The sequence below is a fragment of the Phyllobates terribilis genome, unplaced genomic scaffold (genome assembly GCF_046119375.1).
Source record: "Phyllobates terribilis strain yellow unplaced genomic scaffold, ASM4611937v1 Scaffold_5__5_contigs__length_657084704, whole genome shotgun sequence".
Taxonomy (NCBI): Eukaryota; Metazoa; Chordata; class Amphibia; order Anura; family Dendrobatidae; genus Phyllobates; species Phyllobates terribilis.
Window position 1 is genome coordinate 50,828,211 of NW_027362765.1, and position 26,514 is coordinate 50,854,724.

The following is a 26,514-nucleotide window of genomic DNA, read 5'->3' on the forward strand; positions in this document are numbered from 1 at the left end:
CATACACACGCGGCTCCGCTCCGTACACCTCGTACACAGGCGGCTCCGCTCCGTACACCTCGTACACAGGCGGCTCCGCTCCGTACACCTCGTACACAGGCGGCTCCGCTCCGTACACCTCGTACACAGGCGGCTCCACTCCGTACACCTCGTACACGCGCGGCTCCGCTCCGTACACCTCGTACACGCACGGCTCCGCTCCGTACACCTCGTACACGCGCGGCTCCGCTCCGTACACCTCGTACACGCGCGGCTCCGCTCCGTACACCTCGTACACGCGCGGCTCCGCTCCGTACACCTCGTACACGCGCGGCTCCGCTCCGTACACCTCGTACACGCGCGGCTCCGCTCCGTACACCTCGTACACAGGCGGCTCCGCTCCGTACACACGCGGCTCCGCTCCGTACACAGGCGGCTCCGCTCCGTACACCTCGTACACGCGCGGCTCCGCTCCGTACACCTCGTACACACGCGGCTCCACTCCGTACACCTCGTACACAGGCGGCTCCGCTCCGTACACCTCGTACACATGTGGCTCCCCTCCGTACACCTCGTACACACGCGGCTCCGCTCCGTACACCTCGTACACAGGCGGCTCCGCTCCGTACACCTCGTACACAGGCGGCTCCGCTCCGTACACCTCGTACACAAGCGGCTCCGCTCCGTACACCTCGTACACACGCGGCTCCGCTCCGTACACCTCGTACACAGACGGCTCCGCTCCGTACACCTCGTACACAGGTTGCTCCGCTCCGTACACCTCGTACACGCGCGGCTCTACTCCGTACACCTCGTACACGCGCGGCTCTACTCCGTACACCTCGTACACGCGAGGCTCCTCTCCGTACACCTCGTACACACGCGGCTCTGTTCCATACACCTCGTACACAGGCAGCTCCGCTCCGTACACCTCGTACACATGCGGCTCCGCTCCGTACACCTCGTACACGCGCGGCTCTGCTCCGTACACCTCGTACACGCGAGGCTCTGCTCCGTACACCTCGTACACAGGCGGCTCCGCTCCGTACACCTCGTACACACGCGGCTCCGCTCCGTACACAGGCGGCTCCGCTCCGTACACCTCGTACACGCGCGGCTCCGCTCCGTACACCTCGTACACACGCGGCTCCACTCCGTACACCTCGTACACAGGCGGCTCCGCTCCGTACACCTCGTACACACGCGGCTCCGCTCCGTACACCTCGTACACAGGCGGCTCCGCTCCGTACACCTCGTACACAGGCGGCTCCGCTCCGTACACCTCGTACACACGCGGCTCCGCTCCGTACACCTCGTACACACGCGGCTCCGCTCCGTACACCTCGTACACACGCGGCTCCGCTCCGTACACCTCGTACACACGCGGCTCCGCTCCGTACACCTCGTACACAGGTTGCTCCGCTCCGTACACCTCGTACACGCGCGGCTCTACTCCGTACACCTCGTACACGCGAGGCTCCTCTCCGTACACCTCGTACACACGCGGCTCCGTTCCATACACCTCGTACACAGGCAGCTCCGCTCCGTACACCTCGTACACATGCGGCTCCGCTCCGTACACCTCGTACACAGGCGGCTCCGCTCCGTACACCTCGTACACGCGCGGCTCCGCTCCGTACACCTCGTACACGCGTGTCTCCGCTCCGTACACCTCGTACACGCACGGCTCCGCTCCGTACACCTCGTACACACGCGGCTCTGCTACATCCACACTGTAAACCTCTCCTGACCCCACACATAACCTTCACCTCATCCAGCACCATGACAACCAGCACAGCAGAGTCCTGCATCCACTGAGGCCCCTGATCATGTGACCCCTGACTCCTCCCCTCCTGTGACCTCATCACAGGTCCTGTGCGCACAGAACAGCCATATATGTGATGGCGGCTCTGCAGGTGGAGGTATGTGGAGATTCCCCATTACTGGGCGCAGGGGGCATTAACCCCTCCATTCCTGGAGATAGTGTCCCCCAGTTCTGCCATGTGTATATGTACAGACCAAAAGTTTGGACACACCATCTCATTTAAAGATTTTTCTGTATTTTCATGACTATGAAAATTGTACATTCACACTGAAGGCATCAAAACTATGAATTAACACATGTGGAATTATATACTTAACAAAAACGTGTGAAACAACTGAAAATATGTCTTATATTCTAGGTTCTTCAAAGTAGCCACCTTTTGCTTTGATGACTGCTTTGCACACTCTTGGCATTCTCTTGATGAGCTTCCAGAGGTAGTCTCCGGACATGGTATTCCAACAATCTTGAAGGAGTTCCCAGAGATGCTTAGCACTTGTTGGCCCCTTTGCCTTCACTCTGTGGTCCAGCTCACCCCAAACCATCTCGATTGGGTTCAGGTCTGGTGACTGTGGAGCCCAGGTCATCTGGCGTAGCACCCCATCACTCTCCTTCTTGGTCAAATAGCCCTTACGCAGCCTCTAGGTGTGTTTGGGGTCATTGTCCTGTTGAAAAATAAATGATTGCCCAACTAAACGCAAACTGGATGGAATAGCATGCCGCTGCAAGATGCTGTGGTAGCCATGCTGGTTCAGTATGCCTTCAATTTTGAATAAATCCCCAACAGTGTCACCAGCAAAGCACCATCACACCTCCTCCTCCATGCTTCACGGTGGGAACCAGGCATGTAGAGTCCATCCGTTCACCTTTTCTGCGTCGCACAAAGACACAGTGGTTGGAACCAAAGATCTCAAATTTGGACTCATCAGACCAAAGCAAAGATTTCCACTGGTCTAATGTCCATTCCTTGTGTTCTTTAGCCCAAACAAGTCTCTTCTGCTTGTTGCCTGTCCTTAGCAGTGGTTTCCTAGCAGTTATTTTACCATGAAGGCCTGCTGCACAAAGTCTCCTCTTAACAGTTGTTGTAGAGATGTGTCTGCTGCTAGAACTCTGTGTGGCATTGACCTGGTCTCTAATCTGAGCTGCTGTTAACCTGCGATTTCTGAGGCTGGTGACTCGGATAAACTTATCCTCAGAAGCAGAGGTGACTCTTGGTCTTCTTTTCCTGGGGCGGTCCTCATGTGAGCCAGTTTCTTTGTAGCGCTTAATGGTATTTGCGACTGCACTTGGGGACACTTTCAAAGTATTCCCAATTTTTTGCACTGACTGACCTTCAGGCTGTGTGCCCACGAAACGCTTGGTAATCCGTCCCCCATGGTCCCCAATGACAAGCCGCAATGTCAATGCCCATGCGGATTTTTCCGCAGCATTTATGCTGCGCTCAAGAATCGGCAACATGTCCATTAATTTTGCGGACACGCAGCGTAATCGCCGCCATTGACTTGCATTGGACCGCGTGACATCCGCATCACTACATGTGCACAAGCGGATATCACACGGTTCAATGTGCGGATGGTACCCAGGTCTGGAGGAGAGGAGACTCTCATCCAGACCTGGGTACCATAGAAACTGTAAAAAAAAGAATTTAAAATAAAAAATAAAGATTATACTTACCTTCCGATGTCCTCCCGGTGTTTTCTCCCCTTCGTCTGGTCTGCTGTATGGTCTGCCACATGACTCAATGACGTCACCGCAGGTCCTTCACACCACCGCGAGCAGTGCAAGAGACCGGACGCGGCGGAGAAATCACCGGGAGGACATCGGAAGGTAAGTATAATCTTTATTTTTTACCATTCTTATTCTTTTTTTTTTTAACTAACTTGGTCACACTACTATATATCCATGCCGGTTGCATGGATTTATATAGTGTTAACAAGTTGTCAAGCACTTTTCCAAGTGATGCTAAAATCGCTTGGAAAAGCGCTTGATAACCCGCATGCGAAAATGCATGCAAAAACGCTTGACAAACGCTTCTACCTGGCAGGAAAAACGCATGTAAAATCTGCAGCATTTCTCCATCGTGGGCACATAGCCTCATTTCTTAAAGTAATGATGGTCACTTGTTTTTCTTTACTTAGCTGCTTTTTTCTTGCCAGAGACCAAGGTGACTCTTGGTCTTCCTTTCCTGGGGTGGTCCTCATGTGAGCCAGTTTCTTTGTAGCGCTTGATGGTTTTTGCAACTGCACTTGGGGACACTTTCAAAGTTTGCCCAATTTTTCGGACTGACTGACCTTCATTTCTTAAAGTGATGAAGGCCACTCGTTGTTATTTACTTAGCTGCTTTTTTCTTGCCATAATACAAATTCTAACAGTCTATTCAGTAGGACTATCAGCTGTGTATCCACCTGACTTCTGCACAACACAACTGATGGTCCCAACCCCATTTATAAGGCAAGAAATCCCACTTATTAAACCTGACAGGGCACACCTGTGAAGTGAAAACCATTTCCGGTGACTACCTCTTGAAGCTCATCAAGAGAATGCCAAAAGTGTGCAAAGCAGTCATCAAAGCAAAAGGTGGCTACTTTGAAGAACCTAGAATATAAGACATATTTTCAGTTGTTTCACACTTTTTTGTTAACTATATAATTCCACATGTGTTAATTCATAGTTTTGATGCCTTCAGCGTGAATGTACAATTTTCATAGTCATGAAAATACAGAAAAATCTTTAAATGAGGTGTGTCCAAACTTTTGGTCTGTACTGTAATATAACGCTGGATGTGCTCATGTATACAGGGGACATTAACCCCTCCATTCCCGGAGATAGTGCCCCCCCTTCCCCCAGTTCTGCCATGTGTACAATACAGACCAAAAGTTGGACACACCTTCTCATTTAAAGATTTTTCATCTTTTCATGACTTTGAAAATTGTACATTCACACTGAAGGCTACAAAACTAAGAATTAACACATGTGGAATTATATACTTAACAAAAAAGTGTGAAACAACTGAAAATATGTCTTATATTCTAGGTTCTTCAAAGTAACCACCTTTTGCTTTGATGACTGCTTTGCACACTCTTGGCATTCTCTTGATGAGCTTCAAGAGGTAGTCACCGGAAATGGTTTTCACTTCACAGGTGTGCCCTGTCAGGTTTAATAAGTGGGATTTCTTGCCTTATAAATGTGGGTTGGGACCATCAGTTGTGTTGTGCAGAAGTCTGGTGGATACACAGCTGATAATCCTAATGAATAGACTGTTAGAATTTGTATTATGGCAAAAAAAAAGCAGCTAAGTAAAGAAAAACGAGAGGCCATCATTACTTTAAGAAATGAAGGTCAGTCAGTCCGAAAAATTGGGAAAACGTTGAAAGTGTCCCCAAGTGCAGTTGTAAAAACCATCAAGCGCTACAAAGAAACTGGCTCACATGAGGACCGCCCCAGGAAAGGAAGACCAAGAGTCACCTCTGCTTCTGAGGAAAAGTTTATCCGAGTCACCAGCCTCAGAAATCACAGGTTAACAGCAGCTCAGATTAGAGACCAGCTCTCAGAATGTGACAATGCAAAATCAAATTCTTTTTTGTAAAATACTGGTTTTAGTATGTAATAATTGCAAAGCATAAAAAAACTATAAATCTGGTATCGCTGTAATCGTACCGACTCGACAAACAAATCGGTCTTATCACATTTACCGCACGGTGAATTGCACAAAAAATAAGAAAAACAGTAACTGAATTGCTTGTTTTTGTTCATTCTGCGTCTGAAAAATCTGAATAAAAAGCAATCATCATTTTTTGTGCCCCCAAAATGGTACCAAAAAATCTGCAACTTGTCCCACAATAAAATAAGCCATCATACAGCTCTGTTCGCCAAAAAATAAAATAGTTACAGCTCTCAGAATATGGCAACGAAAATAACTACTTTTTATATAAAAAAAACATTTTTACTGTGTGATAGCAGCAAAACCTAAAAAAAAAACCATATAAATCTGGTATCGCTGTCATCGCACCGACACGAAGAATAAATCCGCCTTATCACTTATACTGCATGGTGAACCGCGAAAAAATAAAAATAAGAATTATTCTTGAACTGTTGTCTATTTCTTCATTCTGCCTCCAAAAAAATCGGAATAAGGCTTAGCTCATGATTATCCTGCTCTCTCCGCTGAGCTCTTACGTTGGGGTTTCCGTGTAAATTCACCAAAACCGCAATTCTGACAAAAAACCCAGATGGAGCCACTCACTTATGAGACTGATGGAGTCCCTTTGGACTGGTCTCTGTTCCAGCGGCGTACAGTGATTTTAGCCTTTTTTTAGCGCACAAGTGAGGACGACCACAGATCTGTGTGCGCCTACAAAGATGAAGACCACCGGAGCAGACGTCAAACGGGCTCCAAAGTGTCTCCATTTGTCTCTTTGAGGTGGGTGGTTCCTTTTGGGGTTTCGTGTGAATCGCATTTTATGGGATTTAGACGGAAACCCCGACGTAAGTGCTCAGTGTAGACAGGCAGTCCAGTCTTATTCAGGAAGCAATCTAAAGTTATGTACCCCGAAATATTACTACTAAAACCTCAAATTTATCACACACAAAACCAGCCACCTCTCAGGTCCTTTATCTGTCACTGGGACTATAGGGGGTCCCACGTTACTGGTAGAACAAAGACTCTGGAAAAGCAACGGCTCCCACCCCCTCAAATAAAATCCAGTGAATTCTGCACTCCCAAATCCAAATGCCCCCTCCTTCTGAGCCCTACTGTGCCTAAACTGCAGTAATCGGCCACATGTTTGGCATTATTGTAGCAGGGAGAGCACTTAATTTATGGAGAAATGTATGGTGGCAGTATACTTTATGGGGGCACAATGTATGGACACTAAACTGGCATATTTGGAATTTTCCAGAATAAAGCCTGGCGTGGATGTTACATGATAGTCACTGCAGCAGTAGATGAATTCATGGAGATGTGTAATTTCTACAATGGGGTCACTTTTGTTTTTTTCTGCTATTCTGGCACCTTAGGGGCTCAGCAAATGTTGCCCACAAACTATTCTACCAAAATCTATGCTCCAAAAGCCAAATAGTGCTCCTTCCTTCTCAGCCCTGACGTTTGGCCTAACAGTAATTTCTGGTGACATATGGAGCATCATCGCTTTCGGGAGAAATAGCATAACAAATTATGGGGTCCGTTTTCTTCTATTATCCATTGCAAAAATTACAAATTTGGGGCTAAAACTACATTTTTGTGAAAAAAATGAAAATTTTCAGTATGACGACCTAATGTTATCAAATTCTGTGTAGTACCTGTGGGTTCAAAGTGCTCACTATACCCCTGGATGAAATCCTTGAGGGATGTAGTGTCCAAAATGGGGTCACTTTGGGGGGGTTCCCACTGTTAAGGCACTTCAGGGGCTCTCCAAACGCAACATGACACCCGCAGACCATTCCATCAAAGTCTGCATTCCAAACGTCACTCCTTCTTTTCCAAGCCCTGCCGTGTGCCCAAACAATGGTATTCCCCTACATATAGGGTATGTCCATACTCAAGAGCAATTGCACAACAAATTTTGGGGTCCATTTTCTCCTGTTACCCTTGTGAAAATAAAAAAATTGAGGCTAAAAGTACATTTTTGTGGGAAAAAAATTGATTTCTTAATTTCACGGCTCTACTTTATAAACTTCTGTGAAGCTTCTGGGGGTTCAAGGCGTTCCCCACACATCTAGATAAGTTCCCTGAGGGGTCTAGTTTCCAAAATGGTGTCAATTGTGGGGGATTTCCACTATTTAGCCACATCAGGGGCTCCCTAACTTGACATAGTGTTCACTAATTATTCAAGCAAATTTTACATTCAAACAGACAATTGGTGCTCCTTCCCTTCCGAACCCTGCCGTGTGCCCAAACAGTGTTTTTTCCTCCACTTATGGGATATCAGCATGCTCAGGAGAAATTGCACAACAAATTTTGTGGTCCATTTTCTCTAGTTACCCTTGCAAAAATAAAAAAAATTGGGTCTGAAGTAAACATTTTGTGAAAAAAAGTTAAAATGTTCATTTTTACCCTCCACGTTCCTCCAGTTCCTGTGAAGCAATTGAAGGGTTAATAAGCTTCTGGAATGTGGTTTTGAGCACTTTGAGGGGTGCAGTTTTTAGAATGGTGTTACTTTTGGGTATTTTATGTCATATAGATCCCTCAAAGTCTCTTCAAATGTGATGTGGTCCCTAATACATGGTTTTGTAAATTTTGTTGGAAAAATGAGAAATCGCTGGTCAACTTTTAACCCTTATAACTTCTGAACAAAAAAAACTTTGGTTAGAAAATTGTTCTGATGTAAAGTAGACATGTGGGAAGTGTTATTTATTAACTATTTATTTTGCGTGACATATCTCTCTGATTTAAGGTCATGAAAATTCAAAGTTTGAAAATTGCTAAATTTTCACCAAATTTCCGTTTCTTTCACAAGTAAACGCAAGTGATATCGAATAAATTTTACCACTATCATGAAGTACAATATGTCACGACAAAACAGTCTCTGAATCAGTGGGATCCGTTGAAGTGTTCCCGAGTAATTACCTCATAAAGTGACACTGGTCAGAATTGTAAAATTTGTCCTTCGTCATTAAGGACATAATTGGCTCCATCCTTCAGGGGCTCCGTCCTTCATACATATTTCATAAGCAGGTTGATTCTGTGTTGTAGCATTAAATTTTGAGTTAATCAGAAAAGAACAGATCAGTAGAAGCTGTATTGTTAAGGTAATGTTGTTGTTGAATGTATGTATGTATATAACTTGGCAAGACAACAAAGAGTAAACAAAACATTAACAATACGTCAGCTGATGTTTTTCTCGGACTCGCCTCAACATTAAGCTCATTATGTAGTTAGATAAGTAGGTGGTGGACAATAATGTGATCCACCCTGGGATATTAGTGTTCTAGATGGATATCTATGTGTGGGTTGGATCTGAGAACTGAGGAGAAGGATGTATTATTGCTTCACTTAAGAAGAATTTGAAAAAGTCAATTTCTGTGAGGCCTGTAGCGTCAGATTATATTAATGAAATCCTTAATAACCGGTTGATAATTTTCAGGGGGTGAAGTTCATATAGGATCAGTTGCTGTAGGGGTTGTCTGGGTCCTAGGACACCTTGCTTGTGATCCCTACTCACAGGAATTAGGAGGAAGAGGAATGGGGGATCTTCCTCACTGTCCGAATCCGTGTCGGAGACAAGGAAAGCGTATGCCTCCTCTGGTGAATTGTGGCTTCTTGACGAATGGACCGTTTTTATTTTATTCTTGTAACCAGTGGGGCTGTGTGTTTAAGTGGTGATTTTACACGTGTAGGCGTGTTTAAAGGGTACTATTTATTAAATTTACAAAAAATAAAAATCAGATGTAAAAAAAAGTTTGTATAAAAAATTACTTTCACTACACTATTATTTTAATGCAAAAGAAAAACAGAGGCCCGCTCTCCTAATTTGCTACCTCCCTACGTATAAAGCTACTCTACTATTATTTTTTTTCTACACAAAACTCTGACATCACTTACACTGGGATGTCCAGTACTATACCTATAGGGCAATTCTCTGGAAAGTGAAACCATGGTGTCAAATTTCAAATTTGTGTTAGAGATTGAATTTTCATTCTTTTTAGAAAGAACACACTCTAAATTAATGGAAAAAACTATAGCCACATAAATATTGAGCAGATTGTCTTAGAATTCGCTTTGTAAACTTGAATGTTTCTTAATAGGAAAAAAACACACAAAAGTATCTTATTTTGAAACAAGTTCCACCCAATAACTATCAGTCGCATTTAACTCTATTTATTTATGATGAAAGACACATCAGTTCACTACAAATTGCACACATGAAAGAATGGGTAGTTGCATTCTTGAACACTTGAGACTATACTTTAAATTCCACATTTCATTGTGCAGTGCATCACGCAAAATCTTCATTTTTTCTTCTTGTGCAAATAAAAAGTACATACATATTATTAAATATTGAAATACACTTTCAAAACAGAGTAATAACTAAGAAAATATAATTGAAATAATTCCCATATGGTCCACTGAGAAACAAAAAACAATATATCATGTGTCTCGTGCATCACGGCTCAAAGCACATTATCTTCAAACTTGTACTGTCCTCTTGAGTTCACCAGGACTGGAGTTGTTGTTTTCTTTAGAATTTGTCCTACTGATTAAAGTAACTTATCAGCCTTCACTGGCCATTTCCAATAGGTAGTTTTACCTGCCTGTACCATGATGGATGTCTCATATTCATTCTCTACTCTTCCCGTTATTTCACCAGGATAGAGTTTCCCATCATACTTGACTATGGCCCAGTCACCTGTTGTATAGCAGGCTGAACTAGCTGCATTCATTTCTACTCCAGGGCTAAGAGCATTCTTAAAAGCAAGCAAACATTTATTTGGAGAAGCTTTAAGTATATGCATGGACTTAATCTCTGGAATTGGGACACTTTTACAATTTCTGTCTCTGGAAATGTCTTGGTCATTTATTAAGAGAACTCTTGTCTTTGGCATTAGTTCTTTTACTAATTTTGAAAAGTCTGAAGCATTTTGCACAATTGGTGCTGATGCAGATTTACTCATAACTAGAGATGAGCGTTGTTCTACTCAAACTGTTCGCCAATCTCAAATTCGAGCTGTTTTGGGCGGTGTTCGAGCCGTTCGGCGAACACGAACAATTTGAGAAAAATTCGGCTGTTCGAGGTTATGTTCGATAACTGTTCGTGCACCAAAATCATAACTGGATTTTTTCTCAATAATGATGAAAATTAATGTTAATACGCAGTTTGAGTGTACAGCGGGGTGGGGGGAGGGGCAGGGGATGGATCTCTGCAGGAACAATGAAGATCTCCATTTTTTTTTTCTCTTTCCCGCATTTACAGTGGGGAGGTGCAATCTGTCAGCCTATCAGCAGCGCACATACGGAGCGAAGTGCTTTTTTTCACACAAGCAAGGGCATGTGTCATTGGCAGTGTATGTCACATGTCCTTGCCCTATAAGACCAAGCCATTTTCCCCGTCGCCACCATTTTCTCACTGCTGCAGCTGCGTGTTAGACGGCACCGCTGTTGCTGTGTGCGCTATACCTTGTTAATTTCAAGCCAATTTTCGCACAAATCTACAGATAGCTTGGGATTAGGGAATAGTTGTGATTGCAGTCCTTTTAAGGACTAGGTTACAGCATTTCCTACGACTTTTATCAGGCAGGTCTGTGCTCTTAAATAGATAGATTGTGGGAGTAAAGACTAATTGTAATTGGAGTCCTTTTCAGGACTAGGTTACATCAGTTCCTATCAGTTTTTGCCAGGCAGGTCTGTGCCAGTGCTGTGCAAGTTTTTTTCACAGCATTTGGCTGAATCTAGCAAAGCTAATCCTTTTTGGCCTATTGCAGAGTGTGTTAGTCAGTGGAGTACCCTATCTGTGTTGCAAGATATACCACCTGTGTATAGAATACCAATTTTTTTACTGCACCTAGTGAAGTAAAATCTTTTGGGCATATCATCATTCTATTAGTCCATCTATACTGACCTCCATCAGGTTGCAAATTGAATATAATTTTTTTCTGCATCTAGCTCTGAAAAAATATTGGGCTTCTAGCTGTGTGTGGGACTTTCTCTATTAGTCCATCTATACTGACCTCCATCAGGTTGCAAATTAAAAATAATTTTTATCTGCATCTACCTCTGAAAAAATATTTGGGCTTCTAGCTGTGTGTGGGACTTGTTCTATTAATCCATCTATACAGACCTCCATCAGGTTGCAAACTGAATATAATTTTTTTCTGCATCTAGCTCTGAAAAAATATTTGGCCTTCTAGCAGTGTGTGGGACTTGTTCTATTAGTCCACCTATACTGACCTCCATCAGGTTGCAAATTCAAAATAATTTTTTGTCTGCATCTAGCTCTGAAAATATATTTGGCCTTCTAGCAGTGTGTGGGACTTTCTCTATTAGTCCATCTATACTGACCTCCATCAGGTTGCAAACTGAATATATTTTTTTTCTGCATCTACCTCTGAAAAAATATTGGGCTTGTAGCTGTGCGTGGGACTTGTTCTATTAATCCATCTATACAGACCTCCATCAGGTTGCAAACTGAATAAAAAATTTTTCTGCATCTACCTCTGAAAAAATATTTGGGCTTCTAGCTGTGTGTGGGACTTGTTCTATTAGTCCATCTATACTGACCTCCATCAGGTTGCAAATTGAATATAATTTTTTTCTGCATCTAACCCAGCCAATAGTTTTGGCCTAATACCACAGTTTGGCCACTCAGCTCTGCTCGGTTCCCATCCATTGTTTTTTTTGTGCAAACAACTCCAGAGTTGTGAATTAGTTAACCACCAAAATGAGTGGAAAAAGGCCTGCTGCTGGTGGAAAGGGGAATAGGCGTGTTGGGAAGGGGAAAAAAGGTTGTGTCCGTGGGGTAGGTGTTAAAGCAACAGTAACATCTGCAGAAGAAAGACCATCTTCCAGCCAAACTAAAATGTCTACTTCTTTTAGCGGACAATGTGATAAGATCCCTTTCTTACGGCCACGCCAATCGCTACAAATTCCAGATGAGGCACAAAAACAGCAGGTGCTTCAACCGATATCAAGTGCTCCTTTAAGTGGGCTCTCCTCCACATCAACTTCAACATCACAAATACTCCAGTCCTCAAAGGTGTCACCCCAATCGCACTTGCTTCCTCACAGCTCCCAAATCTCCAGCTGCCCGTCTGAGTATGAGGTAGAACAGATGGTTGAGTCTGCAGAGCTGTTTACTCATACTATAGCCTGGGAATCAGAGGTCGACTCCAGCGCTTCTGTGAATCCAGACGAGGAAATGATCTGCACTGATGCCCAGAATCTTTATGAGTCGGATCCAGGACCAGACGTTCTGACCATAATGTAGACCCTCATTCCCAAACTGTAACTCCTGTTGGTGGAGACAATGAGGAAGACGATGATAAGACTCAAATACCTGATTGGAGCGACAACTTTAGTTTTTTGTCAGGGCAGGAACAGGTTGGCTCTGAGGACGACGGGTGTGATAACGCACAGGGTGATGATGATGAGGTTGGAGATCCCACTTACTGTCAACCCACAGTCAGCCAAGAGATGAGGTCAGCAGAGGAGGTGGAGGAAGATGCTAGTGACGACGAGGTCAGGTTGCGCCTTCCTGGACAGAGACGTAGTACTGGAAGCACGTCAACAACTGCATCCTCAAACACAACTCTGCCTCTCACCACAAGTCGTGGTGGCTCTTCAGGTCGCATGGGTGCTAAGCCTTGCATAGCCTGGGCATTTTTTCAGATCGATAAAGATGACCCAACTCGTGTTATCTGTAACATTTGTCAGCAAAAGCTAAGTAGAGGCCAAAAAATACATAGTTTGAGTACTTCATGCATGAACCGGCACATGGACATGAAGCATAAGTTGCAGTGGGAAGCTCAGTGTGCTACAATGCGGCCTAGCCGGCCGGGCCAACCACCGTCTGCCATGTCTTGTGCATCCGCGGCCTCTTCATCCTCTGTGACTGGGGGAACAGCAGTCACACCTGTTTTGGGGCGCAGACCTGCCACCTCTTTACCCGCAACAGCCAGCGTAATTGGCAGGTCATCATTTTCTTTGGAGGTGGTAACACCAGCTGGTGTTGAGCGCTGTCCGACATCGATAGCACCACCTTTGGATCAAGGCAACCTAACATGTCCGCCTGCATCTTCCTCACAGACCGGCAGTTTGCCGGGGACACCCTTATCAACCCCGTCTAAGCACAATAGCCAGCCCTCGGTCCCTCAGATGTGGACAAGTAAAAGACCATTTCCTCCTAGCCATGAGAAAGCTAAGAGGTTGAATTTCACCATCTGCAAGCTCTTGGCTACAGAAATGCTGCCTTTCCGCCTGGTGGACACAGAGGATTTTCGAGACCTTATGTCCGTCGCAGTGCCCCAGTACCAGATGCCCAGTCGGCACTACTTCTCAAAGAAAGGTGTGCCTGCGCTCCACCAGCATGTCGCACACAACATCACCGCTTCTTTGAGAAACTCTGTGTGTGACAGGGTGCATTTCACCACAGACACTTGGACGAGTAGGCATGGACAGGGGCGTTACATGTCGCTGACTGGGCACTGGGTAACTATGGTGACAGCAGGACAAGGGGCTGCTGTCCAAGTCTTGCCGTCCCCACGAGTTGTGCGTCAATCCTCTTTATGTCAAAGTTCCTCCACTGCTTCTGCCTCCTCAACCTCCTCTCGGTCTTCCACCTGCACCCAAAGCCTGTCTGGTCATGCCACAAGCTTTCTAACTGCGCAGAAGGGATCCTGCACACCTCCTTACTATGCTGGCAGTAGGGCTCAACGTCATCAGGCAGTTTTTACATTGAAATGTCTGGGAAATGTGGGTCACACAGCTGAGGAGTTGTGGTCAGCTCTGGAGAACCAATTTCATGAATGGTTGTCTCCACTGGACCTGAAACCAGGGAAGGCCGTGTGCGACAATGCTGCAAACCTGGGTGCGGCCCTTCGCCGGGGCAATGTCACACACGTGCCTTGTATGGCTCACGTGTTGAACCTGGTTGTCCAGCAATTTTTAGCCCACTATCCCAGACTAGATGGCCTTCTGCAGAGGGCACGGTCGCTGTGTGCTCACTTCCGCCGTTCGCATCCCGCAGCTCAGCGACTTACATCTCTACAGAAGTCGCTGGGCCTGCCACTTCACCGGCTAAAATGCGATGTGCCTACCCGGTGGAATTCAACTCTGCACATGTTGCAGCGACTGTGGCAGCACCGACAAGCCCTGGTGCAATACGTTCTGACGTATAGCCTGGGCCAACGAGATCCAGAGGTGGGGCAAATCACGCTGGAGGAGTGGTCTCAGATCAGGGACCTATGCACCCTTCTGCACAGTTTTGAAATGGCGACGAAGATGTTTAGTGCTGACGATGCCATTATCAGCATGACTATTCCGGTGATTTACATGCTGGAGCACATGTTAAACAGAATTCGGAGTCAGGTGGTGGCACAAGAGGAGGTGGAGGAAGTAGAGGAGGAGGAGTTGTATGCGGAAGGGCTAACATCTGCAAGGTCCAGACGGTCGGCAGCACCAAGGCGGCAAGCATGTGAGGGTGGGGGAGATGGTTTTACCAGGGCGCATGGTAGCAGCCAAACTAGTGAGGAAGGTGCAGGAGCCCAGGAAGAAGTGGAGGACGAACTGATGGAAGACTCATCAGATGAGGGAGACCTTGATCACATTTCTGTTGTGCGAGGTTGGGGGGAGAGGACAGAGGAAGGAAGCATGATTGTTACCTCGCCACCAACACAACAGGGACTTGGTGCTCCTGGATGCGCAACACACATGAGTGCCTTCTTGCTGCACTACCTGCAACATGACCCTCGAATTGTGAGAATTAGAAATAATCCTGACTACTGGGTTGCCACACTGTTAGATCCCCGGTACAAAAGTAAATTTGCAGAAATTATTCCTGCCATAGAAAGGGATGCACGCATGCAGGAGTATCAGCAGAGACTGTTGCAGAATCTTACATGTGCTTTTCCACAAAATGCCAGTGGTGCACGTAGTGAATCTCACAGTTCCAACTTGCCAACCGTGGGACCGTCAAGTGTTTAGCACTCAAACCGTAACAGAACCACAGTATCTGCTGGTAACATCAATTTTGCGGAATCATTTCACCACTTTTTTAGCCCATCCTTTGCAAGGCCACAGGAGACAAGAAGTCTGACACATAGTCAACGCCTAGAGACGATGGTACAGGAGTATCTCCAAGTAAACATTGAAGCCATGACTGTGTCACTGGACCCTTGCTCTTTTTGGGCTTCCAATCTGGATAAATGGCCAGAGCTAGCCACTTACGCCTTGGAGATCTTGTCATGCCCCGCAGCCAGCGTTCTGTCTGAACGTGTGTTCAGCGCTGCTGGTGGTGTGCTGACAGATAAGCGCACGCGGCTCTCCACTGATAATGTAGACAGACTCACGTTCATAAAGATGAACAAATCATGGATCCGAAACGACTTTTCTACCCCTGTGTCATCCTGGGGAGAGTAAAAGCTTGATGATTGGTTAAAATCACCCTACCAACCGTTTTAAGCTTTCAAATTACTAATCATGTTTATCTGTATCTTGACTGGAAAATAATTTGGGCTTTGTAGCAGTGTGCAGCACTGATTCTATTAGGCCATCTATACTAAAGCTTCACCAGATTTAAAATTAATAATAATTTTTAGCTGCATCTAGCCCGGAAAATAATTTTGGGGCTCCGAGATGCGCAAGACACATAAGTGCCTTCTTGCTGCACTACCTGCAGCATGACCCTCATATTGTCAGAATTCGAAGTAATCATGACTACTGGGTTGCCACACTCTTAGATCCCCCAAACTTTTCGATCAACCTTTTCATTTTAATAAAGACCAAAAAAATGGTCATTTTTGAAATTATAAGCATTAGCAGGTTGTTAGAAACTGAAATCAAACAGTTTTCAACTCAAAACTTTATTTTAGGTGATGTTACATTTTCACATAGGACCCCTTGTTCGAAAGGAGCTTCTGAACTCTCTCGTCCATTGAATTTGTCAGGTTTTGGATGGTTTCTGCTTCAATTGTTTTGCATGAGGACAGAATACCCTCCCAGAGCTGTTGCTTAGATGTGAACTGCCTCCCGCCATCATAGACACTCCTTTTAATGATGCTCCAAAGGTTCTGAATGGGGTAGAGGTCAGGGGAGCATGGGGGTCACACCATAAGTTTGTCCCCTTTTATGCCCATATCAGCCAGAGATGCAGATGTTTTATGTGCAGCATGAGATGGTGCATTATCATGCAAAAAAATGATCTTGCTGTGAAATACACGGTTCTTCTTCTTGAACCATGGCAGGAAGTGCTGTTTGAGAAAATCCACATACATTATGGAGTTCATCTTTAGCGCCTTCAGGGATCCTAAAGGGGCCGACAATCTCTCTCCCCATGATTCCAGCCCAAAACATTACTCCACCTCCTCCTTGTTGGCGCTGTAGCCGTGTTTGCGTGGGGTGTCCATCAACCAGCCATCCTCCACTCCATCCATCTGGACCATCGAGCGCTGCACTGCACTCATCCGTGAACAAAACAGTTTTGAAATCAGTCTTCATGTAATGTTTGGCCCACTGGAGCTGTTTCTGCTTGTGTGAAGTGGATAGAGGAGGTCGACAGGATGGCGTATGCACAGCTGCAAACCTCTGAAGGACCCTGCATCTTGTTGTTCGGGGGACGTTGGAGGCACCAGCAGCTTCAAAAACTTGTCTGCTGCTATGACAAGGCTTTTTTGCCGCTGCTCTTTCAACCTGACGTAATTGCCTGTAGGAAAGAGTCCTCAATTTGCCCTTATCAGCACGCACACGTGTGTACTGTGAATCAGCTACATACTTCTTGATTGCCAAGACACTTCATCCTGATCATCGCACAATGTTGATTGTAGTCATGCCTTGACCTAAACACTCCACAATTTGTTGCTTCTCAGCAGCCGACACATCCTTTTTCTTTCCCATTTTGGCAGAAAATGTAGGCTGCTTAATAATGTGAGACAGCCTTCTTAAGTAGTCTTGCCTTTCATTGGACACACCTGCCAAACTAATTAGCACAGGTGTCTGCAGTTGCTTACAGTGATATAAAGAGCCCTGACACACATCACCATCAATGAGTTTAACTGACAAACAAACAAATTCTTCCCTTATCACTCCTAAACACTTTTTGCATAATAATTTGGAACAAAACACCAGTGGTTCACGTAGTGAATCTTACAGTTCTAACTTGCCAACCGTGGTCTGTATGGAGTTGTTCAATAAAGGGCCCAAAATTAAGATAACATAGATGGGAGAGGTCTCTATGAATAGGAATTCCTAAGTATTTGATACCCTGTGAGGGCCAGGCAAAGGGAAAGTTGGACTGGATGGAATCCTATATGGATTTGGGGAGGGAGACATCGAGGGCCTCAGACTTCGCTGCATTGATTTTAAAATTTGACCATGTAACAAAGTGATCTATTTCAGCCATAACAGCATGGATGGATATATGTGATTGAGTGATATATACTAGGACATCATCAGCAAATAGAGAGCACTTGTACTCGGTGCCTCCCACCTCAATCCACCTAATATTGGGGTTATGGCGAATTGATGAGAGCAGGTGCTCCGTCACTAGGATGTATAAGAGAGGGGACAGAGAACATCCCTGCCTTGTCCCATTGGTGATTGTGAAAGGTGATGAAAATGTTCTGACGCGCCCCCTGGGCCTTGGGACACCCGGAGCCGGACCCTTTTTGGTGGATGCTGGTGGTTGTAGTCTCCGTGGCGGCGACCCGGTTCCGTGGCTCAGGGCGGTCTAACCAGTGGCGGAACTATTTATGTGGTTTTGATGTTTAAATGTCCGACTACGCCACCCGTGGATTGCGGTCAGAGTGAACCGCCGCTCCAGGGCAGACCGCTGAGGCTGGTGTTGTGGGTGCAGCAGAGCGTAGCATAACTCCCCACGGGAGGAGTATAGCCTCAGGGCAGTGTATGCGGAGGATGGGGGTGATGGTGCAGGGCAGCAGCAGTAACGACACGGAGTCAGTGATGCAGTCCAGGGCCTTTACTCACAGTTCTTATTATCCAGACCACGTCTGCAGGTAACGGCTGCCCACGTCGTACTGTGCTCACCAGGTGAGGGGCTCAGACAACTCCCAGATAACTTTGGAGCGCTTCACAGGACCCCCTTTGTGTGTCCTTTGTCTGGCCTTTCTTACCAACCCTTCTGTCCGGCTGCCTCAGGCCTCCTCTTGGTAAACTTGGCGCCAGTTTCCCTGACCCTATGTGGTGCCTTCCTAGCGGGTGTAGCGAGGGGCTGCGCCACATAAAATGTCACAGCCTCCTGTTTCTAGCTGAGGGTCGTTTCCTGCCTCCACTAGTTTCGGGGACCGGTCTCCCCCTTTGGCCTGACCCCTCCACGTAGGTGGATTCGGGCGTGCGGTGGCGACTCGCCCGTCCGCACCCCTGGGATCCCTTCGTTCCTCGTTCCTGGAGCCTTCTCCGCTCCTCTTCCTTCCTTCTCCCTCTTCCAGGCCTGGGCCTCTGTTACTAGGCCCGCCTCCGGAGCAGAGCTCATGCAGAGCCCCTGCTCCCTGCCACTTCTGCTCAGACTTCTCTGCACTGAACTAAGATGGTGCCCACCTTTTATACTCCCTTCTCAATGCACCAAGGAACTGCTTCCTCCCTGCTCCTGCACTACAGGGTTCCCCTTCCTCAGTGTTCCCTCCCCCCACTCCAGCCAGGGACAGGGACTGTCGTGCCCATCTCAGGGGCATATTGGTCGCCCTGCCCCACGGCAATGTGGTGTAATGCATGCAGGTGTCGGGTCCTGATCCACACTACATCCTTACCTGAGAGTGAGATATCACACCTCTGGGTGAGGTGCAATACCTCTGTAGCAACCGAGCCCTCAGGGTGTTACAGTTCCATTTATCTTCAGCCTAGGTGACGTATTGCGATACAGGGCCGTGATTTTGGCTATAAAAGGGTCCCCTAGACCCCTACCCCAAGCTTTTTAAGAGAATCATATATGGCGTGCCAGGAGACTCTATGGAATGCTTTCTCAGCATCCAACGAGAGTATCTAATTACAAATTTTTAACTGCATCTAGCCCAGGAAATACTTTGTGCCTAGTAGCAGTGTCTGCTAGTCAGCGGATTATCCCGGCTGTTAAGCAAGCTACACCACCTGTAGTTTGGACACTTAATTTTTTCAAAGGAAATGCTTCGGGACCACGGGATACTCAGTGAAGAGCATCAGGAGGCACCCCAAGGCATAGGGGCTGGGACTGGCAGTAGGATGCCTTGCGGTGGACAGCCGAGCTCGATCCTTATAAAAGCTTTTTAACTGCAGCAGCTTTAGTGGACGCTACTGGAGCTGGAATTACGCGGCTGCTGGCATGAGACTTGCCCTCCAATAGATCCTTGTAAATGGATTTAAAGTGTATTCATTCAAATTAGATAGACAATTTAAATTAAAAAGCTTAGAGCTGCCTCCACCACAGGGGGGCTCGCTCGACCCACCAGCGGACAGGCACCAGTATTGGGAGAGGGGGGCTGGCCGTCAGGGTTCACCGCGGCTCTGGCACAAACCCGGCGACGCGGAGGTGGCACGGGCAGGAGCGGACTGAACGTGTCGGCTTCTCACTTTTTGGATTTTAGAAGGGCATGACATGCCTATATCTGTGTCTCCCCCTCCTTTTACTCCTCCACCTCTTTTCTTTTCGCATGACTATATGTACTTGTCACTTTTCCATGTGTTAGTTGTGTCTTCTGAGCAGTTTGTCAGCTTTTGGACACCTTTGAAGGTGTTTTCTATATGTTTCTATGTGTTTTTGTTTGCCTGCCATTGGTTTTAACGGTGTTCGACGAACAGTTCGGCGAACACACGGGTGTTCGACGAACCGAACCGAACTCGAACACTACGGGGGTGGCTCAACACTACTCATAACATGACTGCGAACGAGAGATTTGTCTCGGCCACCAACGCCATCTACTATCCCCTTCCCGTGAGCTGTAGCAAAATACTTCCACGCGAATGGCTTTCTGTACTTAAAGTCTAATTCTTCTAAAAACTCGGTCATGAATCTGTTTTTGAATTCTGAAGATGGGCCATCAGACCATATGACCTAATCAATGTCTGGAATAGCATCTGGTTTCGGTTCAACAATATCATAAAGTGCACTGATGAAGCAAGCAACAGTATTTTTCTCTTTATATTTTGTATCTGAACATATAAGATATGTTTGGCAGTTGCCATTGAAAGTTGTAGCTGCAGTAAACAATGTTACACTCCCTCTACTCCATAGAGCACTCTGAACTTCACTTTGATATTCACAGCTATAGTTCATTGCAAAATCAATTTGCATTGTACCGACTTGTGGGTTGACTTTGTCTTTAGCAAATTCATTTGCTTGAATACGTTTAGTATTCAAGTGATGAGCCATATACTTGAAACTTTCCTGCGCTAATTCTTGCAGTTCAGCAGCGCAGCCCTCTTTAAGAGAGCAATGAATCCTGTTCTCACTTGACTTCTCCCATTCTCTCCACCATACATTTTGAGTGAGATCAAGTTCTGTGTTGCGCTTTACTCCAGAGCAGCATACATCACATAAACCAGTCCAGCAATTAGAATTCTCATTAGAGTTGCATAGCGTTTTTTCTCAAAGAGATTTTGAATCATAGGGTATTTTTAAACCTTGCAATTTCAAAAAGAAGTTTTCACAAGTCAGACATTTGCATTGATCAGCTGGTGTATCGTGTAAGAGGAGAACATTAGCTGGCCGAAGTTTACAAAATGTAGAAAACCCCACTTCAATTTCAGTAAAGGTATCACAAAATACTGTATAAGCTTCCCTCAGACTAACAGTCAAGTAGTATTTCCTTTCTTTGGTTTTCTTTCCATTTTTCCAAATAGTCATCTCATCTTTCATTCCTGGTGCAGTGTAAACAATATCTGGTTTGTTATAAAATTGAATAACCGTCTCCTGTACTTCAAGCCTAGAACTAAGTGTTTGTTTCTTTGGTGTTTCCAAATTTAAACCTATGTCTGCAACAAGTTTTGCAAGCACTGCTTTCTTTTTTGAAGGAGATTTAGGTAGTGCATTACAGTTTTTTTTAAAAGCCTTTCCAAATGCCTGGGGCGAACAATAAGTTCCACTTGGAGTTGATGGGACTGCAGTGCTGGTAGTATGTTCCCTTACATTATCTGATTTTTTCCTCTTCCTGTATTTAGCCTTCCTTAACCTCTCTTTCCTTCTCAAAATTTGTAGGTCAACTGTATTTTGATTTTCCTTTTCTAGTTTACGTTTTTCTCGCATTCAAAGTTTATTGCTCTCTCGCACTTTATCTGCATTTCTTATCCTGTACTGCTTAGCCCTTTCTTTGTCACTGACATTATTTATTTTCCCCATGCTCTGAAAAATACAAACCAGTTAAAACTACTTTTATATTATCTTAAAAAAATTAGAATATTACAGAATACCTTTTGGGTTCCCTTACACGCATCAACCATCGGCAGAAATTGGTGCTGCCGGCGATTGATGCGTTATCTGCCTGTTAGTGTGTGCTCACACACCTGGCACTGAGCGATAAGTCGCTCATTCGACTTGTGCTGCTGCTAATCAGTTGTTCTTTGGGGGTGTTGCTATGTTAGCTAAGAGCCAACAAGCCATAGGACCTTTGGTGATGTCATGTGAGCGATTTGATTGGCTCAAAAGGGTCATGTGCCGTTTTCAGCCAATGAAATCGCTCATGTGACCCGTGACATCGCCAGGTTCTCCAGCCTCTTAACAGCTAAAAGCACGGAGAGTTCTGCTGTCGATTATATCTTCTAAAAAAAAATATCGCCCAACAACCCATCCCATTCATAATGAGATAAGACACGCTTGTGATTTTTTGGCTCTGCGTCAATGGAGAGAAAAAAAAATCATCGGCGTGTCCTATCTTTCGGCTAGAATCGCTGCCCCTGTGCTAACACAATTTGAACAATTTACTCAAAAATCACCAGAAAATTGTCAAAACTCTGAGATCGCATGCGATAAAGCGGTGTAAAAAATCGCAATCACCTGTGTGCATTAACCCTTAGAGCGTGAGTACCTGATATCTTAATTCCACAACTCTGTAACATCGAGACTGCTGCTTGTTGCAGCCTGTAAGGGCTAAAACACACATGTATTTTCGGTTCGTCCGAAAATCGGGAGCATGTCCGAATTTAATTAATTCGTCCAAAAATACATTTTGAACTCTGTTTAACCCCATTCAAACACATGGGTTTGAATGGGGAGCTATTCTTCACAGAAATTCGCATGCATTGTTAATTAATGATGCAAAATTCTGACACACACAGGGCAGTGTACAGAATTCGTTTTAGCCCTAACCCCCTTGAAACCCATAGGTTTCAATGGTGTCCGATAGTGCGCCGAAATTCGGTCCGAATTTCTGATCGAAAATCGGAACACACTGCGCCAGTGTGTTTTAGCCCTAAGGGTGCCCTTAGTTACTTATCCACCTGAAACTTTCCTTTTTGTTCAGATTTCCTCCAAATAAATAGTTAATCAGTTGCAATATGGAAAGTAAAATAACATTATAACTATATAGGCAGACGACAACTGATGAAGATAAAATTTCTCATCCATCATACATGAAATGTCTCATGTAGGTAGTGTGACAACTGAAGGGAAAAAAATGTCCCGTGCATCACACACAAAATGTCCCGTGCATCACATTCACATTTAGTCATTTTTTAAGTGTATATTTAGGGATTTTTTAAAAAAGGTTCAAGCAATATCAAGAAAAACTATCATTGCAGTCCAAGGCTGAATATGGCTGTGAAAAGCTTCTTCAAATCACAGTAATGAATTAAAGCAAGTAATAAGCTTCTAGCTCATTTCTCTGAGTCCCGTGCATCACGCATATTTTATGTATTTTTTAAAATTCCTTTTTTGATATAAGAATTTTTCTTTTCCTTAAAATGGAATAACAGGAAGGTGTAAAAACTAGTAAAAGTGATTAATCAGTAGACATAAAATAATCTAGGATGTTATATTCATTTAATTACATGTGAATCACGCAATTCCGCTGCAGAAACGCTTAAAAAACTCATGGTAGAAGGCCTGCCATGTTCCCCAATGATAATCCTCATTTGCTGTGCACATGCTGCGGAAATTTCCGCTGCGGATTATCATTGCGGAAAAAAACGCAGCACTACCAATTATTTTGCGGAAGTGATGCGTTTTTGCCGCCATTGACTTGCATTGAATCGCTTGGATTCCGCATCACTGCATCTGTACATGCAGAATCCAAGCGTTTCAATGTGCGGATGGTACCCGGGTGTGGAGGACAGGAGACTCCTCCGGACCCAGGTACCATAGAACCTGTAAAAAAAAGAATAAAATAAAAAATAAATATTATATTTACCTTCTGATGGCCCCCGCTGCACTCGTCCTTCCATGCCGGCAGCTAGCGATGGACTGAAGGACCTGCGCTGACGTCATTTAGTCATGTGATGGCAGGTCCTTCAGTGTACCGCGAGCTGCCGGCAAGCCAGGACGAGTGCAGCGGGGGCCATCAGAAGGTAAGTATAGATTTATTTTTTAACATTCTTTACTCTCATACTATATAAATCCATGCCGTTTGCATGGATTTATATAGTGTGACCAAGTTGTCAAGCACTTTCCAAGTGATGCTAAAATCGCTTGGACAGCACTTATCAACCGGCATGCGGAAATGCATCTGAAGAACGCTTCACATTCGCTTGTCCCTGGCAGGAAAACGCATGAACAATCCACATGTACAATCCGCATGTACAATCCGCATGCGTTTTTTCTGCCAGGGATATGCAGAAACGCTCAGGAAAAATCCGGAGCATTTCTGCATCGTGGGCACATAGCCTACAGGAAATCTGCTGTCCCCTCTGACAGAAGCATGATATAGGGGCAGAGATCCTGATTATAGCGATGTGTCACTTACTGGGTTGTGTGTTGTATTTTGATAAAATCACTATTTTATCTCCTGCAGATCTACCAATTCTCTGAATGCTGAGCTCGATATAACCCTGCCCGCCCCACTGATTGGCAGCTTTCTGTGTACACTGTGCGTAGGCAGAAAGCTGGCAATCAGTGTTGGTGTTATACAGAGCCTTATCAATATGGAGGACTACACGGAAGCAGGTTTACTAATCCTCTAATGGTAATCTACTGCTGATAAAACTGAATTTATCACAACTTTATAATTTTACATTGGCTCATCTTCTTCTCATTCAGGTCTCCACAATATCAGATCCTCTCAGTCTCAGTGGAGATCTTCTATATAAGAGAATTTTCCTGATTGACCCATCAAGGATGGATAGGGACAGGGACAAGATGGCAGAGAGGATATTACACCTCACCCTAGAGATCCTCTTCTGGCTTACTGGAGAGGTGAGAGATTCTGATGACGTTACATTACATCATTCTTATCTATGGGAATAACAGATGGACAGAACTGGAGAGGTGAGGACTCTGGAAATGTCTGTAGTGAGATTTATTAATGTGTCTCTCCATAACCAGGATTACACAGTAGTGAAGAAGACCTCTAGTGATCGCTGTCAGGACCCTGTGTCTGAGTGGTGGGGAAGACCCCTGAGCCCAATCACGGGGCCTCCACCTCACACCCTGATACATGAGGACATCAATGATCAGAAGATCCTAGAACTCACCTACAAGATGATTGAGCTGCTGACTGGAGAGGTGACACTGCTGGGAATGCTGGGACATTATACAGTAACGCTATGAAGTGATCGGGGGATGACTGTATCATTGTATGTGTCAGGTTCCTATAAGGTGTGAGGATGTCACCGTCTATTTCTCCATGGAGGAGTGGGAGTATTTAGAAGGACACAAAGATCTGTACAAGGACGTCATGATGGAGGTTCCCCAGCCCCTCACATCACCAGGTAATAGACGGGACTAAATACACACGGCCTATAATTATCTGTATGTAAAGAATGAATTCAGTCCCTGTATGTGTCTCCTCCAGATCTATCCAGTAAGAGGACAACACCAGAGAGATGTCCCCGTCCTCTTCTTCCACAGGACTGTAAACAAGAAGATCCCGATGTTCTTCAGGATCATCAGGTAGATGGTGAGAAGGTGTCATGAGATCTCCCCTATGATGTGTAGACGGCTGTGAAGGTCTTATGCTCAGTCTTGTTTTATCCACCAGTATTATATGGTTTATACTTGAGTAATGAGAACGGTGGAGATGGCAGGATTAGAGCTGATCATAGATGTGACTTCTCCATCTGTCTGTGACTTTTGCAATATTTGTTTCAGGGTGAAGATCTGACCCATATTAATACTACAGAGACATATGTGAGGGGTGATGAGCGGTGTAAAGAGGAGATTCCTACAGATAAGAGCACAGGTGAGGAGTAACCAATAAACACAGTGAATAGTCTGATATTTTTTAAAAACTTTTATTGTGTAACCGATGTGACTTCCACAAATGATAGATGTCAGCTGAATACTTGTTACGTCAACTTCTGACCTCCTAATTACACATGAATGTTTTGCGAGGCCGAGACCTCTGGCAGCCGCTTTTCTCTTGGAGAACAAAATAATTGGATAATGAAAGGGAATGTATCACACTTTATATTTTTTCAATTATTGGAAAAAAAAATATTAATTTATTATTATTTTTTTAATAATTTAAAAAGTTTTTATATTACACTTTTAACCCCTTATCGAAATATGACGTATGGCTACATCATTTGTCTGGTCACAGACAGGCCGCATCTTTACCGGCAGATGATGGCTGGATTATTCAGCCATCATCTGCCTCTAACAGCTGTGGGAGGAGCGGAGTGGTACATTGATGGGTTACTATGACTGCTGGCGGTCTGCTGAAGACCTCCATGCTCATCATGACTGTTCTACTGTGAAAGCCAGTGTTTAGCTTTCGTTCATAAGAGACCATGATTTTTTATATATAGTAGTGCTGTAGCTCTGCTGTCCATCGTAGGAACGATCAGACTATCACAGAACTAAGGGAACTAACAAATACAGTAAAAAGTGAAGAAAAAAAAAGGTTTTTAAAAAGAAAAAAAGTTGCTCCATTATAAAATAAAGCAATAAAAAAAAAATAATCATTTGGAATCACTATATTCGTAAAAGTTT

At 45.0% G+C, this 26,514-nt stretch overlaps 1 protein-coding gene across 1 annotated transcript in view; it reads left to right on the top strand.

Moving 5' to 3' along the window:
- Positions 1 to 1,845: 1,845 nt before the first annotated feature.
- Positions 1,846 to 26,514, top strand: part of LOC141271928 (oocyte zinc finger protein XlCOF8.4-like) — a 55,888-nt gene continuing 31,219 nt past the window's right edge. Inside the window, exons 1-6 of the mRNA XM_073682176.1 lie at positions 1,846 to 1,901; positions 24,622 to 24,777; positions 24,907 to 25,086; positions 25,169 to 25,292; positions 25,376 to 25,473; positions 25,672 to 25,762. Coding sequence (XP_073538277.1) covers positions 1,881 to 1,901; positions 24,622 to 24,777; positions 24,907 to 25,086; positions 25,169 to 25,292; positions 25,376 to 25,473; positions 25,672 to 25,762 — 670 coding nt within the window. The 5' untranslated portion in view covers positions 1,846 to 1,880. The remainder of the gene's footprint in view (positions 1,902 to 24,621; positions 24,778 to 24,906; positions 25,087 to 25,168; positions 25,293 to 25,375; positions 25,474 to 25,671; positions 25,763 to 26,514) is intronic.